This window comes from Cryptomeria japonica, chromosome 3, assembly GCF_030272615.1.
Source record: "Cryptomeria japonica chromosome 3, Sugi_1.0, whole genome shotgun sequence".
In the NCBI taxonomy this organism is placed as follows: domain Eukaryota; kingdom Viridiplantae; phylum Streptophyta; class Pinopsida; order Cupressales; family Cupressaceae; genus Cryptomeria; species Cryptomeria japonica.
The window spans coordinates 343,311,367-343,316,621 of NC_081407.1; the positions used below are offsets into that span (position 1 = coordinate 343,311,367).

Sequence of the window (5,255 nt, forward strand, 5' to 3'; positions counted from 1 at the left end):
GTTGAATCCTATATTGCAGGTAACTTGGAGACTATTTATTGATGAACTCTGTCTCACAATAGACTTAGAACCAACTTCCTAAAAACAAGGTAAGAATATTGAAGTATGGAGGCAAGCTATGCAAAATGAGTATGATGTGCTTCTAAAAAATGGCACGTGGAAGTTGATTGATCCTTCACTTGGTTGTAAACTTATTGGTTGCAAGTAGATCATTATAAATAAATATAAAGAAAATGGCTCACTTGACAAATATAAACCCTGACTTGTTGCCAAAGGTTATGCTAAAAAAGAGGGCATAACCTATGATGAAACTTTTGCACCTATAATTAAATGGGCTACCATCCATGCTTTGATGACCCTTGCAACCCCAAATGGGTGGAAAGTTCATCAATTGGACATCAAAATTGTATTCTTGAATGGTCATCTCAAAGAAACAGTATATATGGCTCACCCCAAAGGCTATGCAGACAATGGTAAAGAACAAAAGGTATGCGAACTTGTAAAATCATTAAATGTTTTAAAATTAGCCCCCTAAGCTTGGTATGAAAAACTCACTAAGCATATCTTGAAGTTGGATTTCAAGCATTTTGAATTTGATGATGCAACTCTTTTTGTTAAAAAGGTTGATAACATTGTTGTTTATCTTGTTGTTTATGTGGATGACTTATTTATCATTGGTAGAAAGAACAATTGAAGCAATGGTTTGACATGACTAATTTGGGCTATCTTCATTACTATTTGGGTATTTGGTTTAACCCTTTTAGATTAAGGGGAAGATGTTTATCTATTAGTCATTAAGGGTTAATTAATTTTAGTTTCTTTTTTAACGTTTTTGGTTTTAGTTTTAGTTTCAGTAAGTCAATGGCTTTATTGCTGCCTTCTTTTATCTCAATTTGTATTCTTCATTTTTGATATAAAATAATACATAGTTTCCAGTTTTTGCATTTCTAGTCTATTATAAATACTGGTTTGACAAATCCTACCTTTCTATGCAAAATATCTCTATTGATTTTTTCATCATTGAGGGAGTAGATTGACAAGTTGTAAAACTCTAATTTTATTTTCTATTTCATATATTTTCTATCAATTAATGATATATAGCATCTCAAAATATCATACATATTTTACGTAGATTTTTTTAAATATAGATATACTAGTCTATACAAGAGCTCCCAAATTGTAGAAAAATATTATTAAATTTTTTGAACAATTAAAATTTTAAAAAAGAAGTGAAACTCCTCAACCAATAAAATTGATTATAATTTATTTTTTATTTTTTAATTAAAAATTTCACATATTAATTTTGCAAAAATAAATATTTGCTTATACAGATACAACAAATAATAACCAGTTAGAAAAGACCAAATGAAAGCAGGAAGCTTTGGCAGTTTTTAAAACTATATGAGATAGAATCAAATTATCTATATATGAAACTTAAGAAAGATAATGAGATGTTCCACAAAAAAAATTAATGCAAACAATATACGACAATAAAAGCACAAGTAACAGATGATAGGCATGAGAGTCCATGGTAGATCCGATGCAGCCCAGTGAAAGTTGTTAAATGAATTTTCTCCTACATGGAATATGTTTGTAAAATTCTGCCTAACGAAGGATTGGGAGATGTCCCACAAAGTTAAAGCTGACAGGTCTGAGAGATGTCCCTCTCTGAAATTATAAAGATGGTCATAATTTTCTACGTACAAGAGTCACCATCATCTGAATTTCAGGACCTTATTTCTTTATTTATCATCATCACATATAGTTATTACAGTCGATTTTCTAATAAAATTACGATTGACTAACATGTTATTATCACAAAATCACACCGTACGAAAGATCATCATAATAGCTTATGGCTTGAATCATGACTAGAAGAAAGACAAGCTGTATTCAGATTAGGTTATTTGTCATTTTACCTCAAATCAAAAATAGTGCGAGCATTTTAATACGAATGAATACAAGCAAATCCAGTGATCAAATCTTGCTTTCTGCCACTTAGAATATAATAAAAAGAAAAAGTTGATAAAGGCATATGTTCGGTAGGACTATTAGGTAGAGTTCTGATAAGGTCACTATAAAGAAATGCTGGCAGTAGTGAAGTTTGAGTTGCATTAAAAGATGGAGTCATTAAGAGAAAGAATCAAGCAGCCTCATGTAGTGGTGTTCCCTTACGCAGCCCAGGGTCATATGAATCCATTAATGGAGTTTGCCAAGAGGCTTGTCTGCAGAAACCTCCATGTGACCTTCGTCACCACAGAGAGAGCTAGAGAGCAAATGATACAGTCTCAAGATGGGGTTCCAGCTCATGTGACCAATGCTTTACAGGATATCAGAATTGAAACAATTTCAGAAGGGGTTTCTTCTGATTGTGAGGAGATAAAAGATGTAGACATGAGATTTGATTTGTTGAAAAAGGTGGGAGGTCTTACATTCGAAGGAGTGATAGAGAGGCTCAATTCTCAAGGCCACACAGTTTCCTGCATTGTCTACGACGCTGTGCTGAACTGGGTTCCTGATATTGCAAACAAGTTCAATGTTCCTTCAGCGTTTTTCTGGACGCAGTCATGTGCAGTTTATTCCATCTATTATCATTTTTATACAGGAATGGGTATGCTTATCTTAGTCCAAATATTAAGAGATTATCTTAGATTTTTTTTCTGATCTAAAGGATAAACATCCTATTTTTTTTTTCAGCTTTTAGAACTTTTATATAATGTTAAGAATGTATAACATTTTTGATCATGGAGATTCTAAAATGTTTTGATCAACTTTTAGATCATACTCTGTGAAAAACTAAAAATATTTAGAAAATTGTTTGATCTTGTGATGTTTGTAATTTTCTTATTTGCTTAGACAATTTGATAGAACATGTCATTCACCAGTGTCTTACGATATTTTTTTACTTTTCATCATTTTCTGACTAATACACAGCTTTCATTCTGACCATGATCATCTTTCACTAAATTGTTACTTTAAGATGATTAGTTGTGGATTGTACTTTCTTGTCCCATTCTTGCATTTTTACATTAATATTGAGTTATTTCCATAATTTATGAACTTGTATATGCCTAAGTGAGAGTTGAAAATGGCTTTTTTTTAAAATTTAAAGTTCTTGTTATTGGGCCAATTATTTGGATAAATGGAATGTTGTAATTAGATATGGATAATACTGATTTTTTTGAAATTTTTATTCTTGCTATTTATTAGCATTTGCTTTCCCTCTTTACTTACTTTTTAATATTGATTTCCACTTTATAACATTGGTGTTTAGTGAAAGCAAAAGATGAAACAGAGACTGTGATAGATGTGATGGAAATACCAGGGCTTCCAAAACTGTGCCAGTCAGACATTCCATCGTTTCTACAGCCTTCAAATCCATATGAACCATTATTGCGACTGGTGATGAACCAATTTAGTACCATATCTCAGGCCACATGGATTCTGGGGAACTCCTTCAGTGAACTGGAAATGGCAGAGGTAAAAGCCATGGATTCATTCATTCCAATCAGAACAGTGGGCCCTCTTCTTCCCTCAGCTTTCCTAGATGGAAATGATCCACAAGACCAAGATGTTAGCACACATCTTTGCAAAGCAGAAAATTGTATAGACTGGCTCAATACAAAGGAAGCCTCATCTGTTGTATATATTTCCTTTGGTAGTTTACCTATCCTTTCCAAAGCGCAGATAATAGAAATAGCCCTTGGGTTAAAGGCCAGTGGGCATTGTTTTTTATGGGTGCTTCGTCTTGATCTCAACAAAGAAGAAAATAACACTTTACATGATTTTTTAGAGGGTTTTCTTGAGGAAACTATAGATCAAGGGCTAGTTGTGTCATGGTGTCGACAGATGACAGTGCTTAATCATCCTTCTGTGGGTATGTTTATCACACACTGTGGATGGAATTCTACATTAGAGAGCCTCATCTCAGGGTTACCTATCCTAACTATTCCTCACTGGAGCGACCAAACAACTAATTCTAAGTATATTGAAGAGGTGTGGAAGACGGGGATAAGATTGAATAAAACAGAACATGGGTTAGTTGGGAGGGATGAGGTGGAGAAATCTATCAAGACAGTTATGGAAAGTGAAGAAGGTGTGGACCTGAGGAAGAATGCTTTACAATGGAAGATATTAGCAAAGCAAGCAATGGTGAAAGGTGGATCTTCTGATAAGAATATCGATGGTTTTATTGATGAAATAATTGCTAGAAAAGTAGTGTCTCGACATAATTATTGATTGGAACTTGATTTCCTTTTTGTAGAGATTCTAAAGTATGGTGTCTCTTATCATTTGCAATATCGATACATTTATTATGTGCTTATTATTCTTTGTATTCTACACATTCTGATTCAGTTGCAATAAATTACTAGCTCTAAGTTTATACATAACGGATAAGTAGCAGATCAGTTCATTTAGTGATCTGATTTATGAAAACCAGATTACAATACCTGGTGTGATACCTGCGGTATTGTAGATTTCAACACAAAAATTGACAACAAGAAGATTGCAAACCAAAAACTGTCTCCATTCTATTCAAAATTGGAGTTTATACAAGTCGAATGTATCCCAAGGGTCACACAAATCCCTTGGAATTGAAACGAAGAGTCACCATAATGTTTATTACAATTAAACTACTAAAACTATCAAAATTATCAAAAAACTAAATATAAAATTTCAGTCCACTTTGAGAAGGCATAACTTTCTCATCCTAGCTCCGAATTACAAACCGTTTGATGCGTTGGAAAGGTATTCAAATAATCTAGAACCAAATTTCGGAAACATCAATGATATCTCATCGTGTTTCTGGGCCACCATATTTGTCCAAAAATGCACCGAAGACCCCCAAAATTGCAATTTACTAAAACATAGAAAATTTTGAAAAAATTAGATTTCAATATTTTCCCAATTTAATCCTGATCATTTAGTCTATATCCAATTGTTGCACACAGTAGATTATACTAGCATAGTGCTATATTATAATTTTTCGTTCATGAGGACTTCTAGAGGACATCGAAAAATCTAGCTTTAAATTTTTTAAATAACCTAGCCCTCTTAAGCTCAAGAATAATTTGTACAAACTTAGACAATCGAAAATCCAATGTAAATATTAGATTGCAAAATTGGGTCGAGAGTTTTCAATATAGAACATCTTAGACTCAAACACGATTTTATATACACTAAAAAAATAATTATGTTAATGTTTGTTTATTTTGTTAGTATTTTCAATACTTTTTGGTGGATTTTTTAAGTAG

General features: G+C 32.7%; 1 protein-coding gene across 1 annotated transcript; it reads left to right on the forward strand.

Annotated features, from left to right (window-relative positions):
- Positions 1-2,072: 2,072 nt before the first annotated feature.
- Positions 2,073-4,324, forward strand: LOC131077206 (UDP-glycosyltransferase 74E1). The gene is made up of 2 exons (XM_058014642.2): positions 2,073-2,611; positions 3,275-4,324. The coding sequence occupies exons 1-2, from the start codon at positions 2,122-2,124 to the stop codon at positions 4,237-4,239; spliced, it is 1,455 nt and encodes a 484-aa protein (XP_057870625.2). The 5' UTR covers positions 2,073-2,121; the 3' UTR covers positions 4,240-4,324.
- The last annotated feature ends 931 nt before the right edge of the window (positions 4,325-5,255 follow it).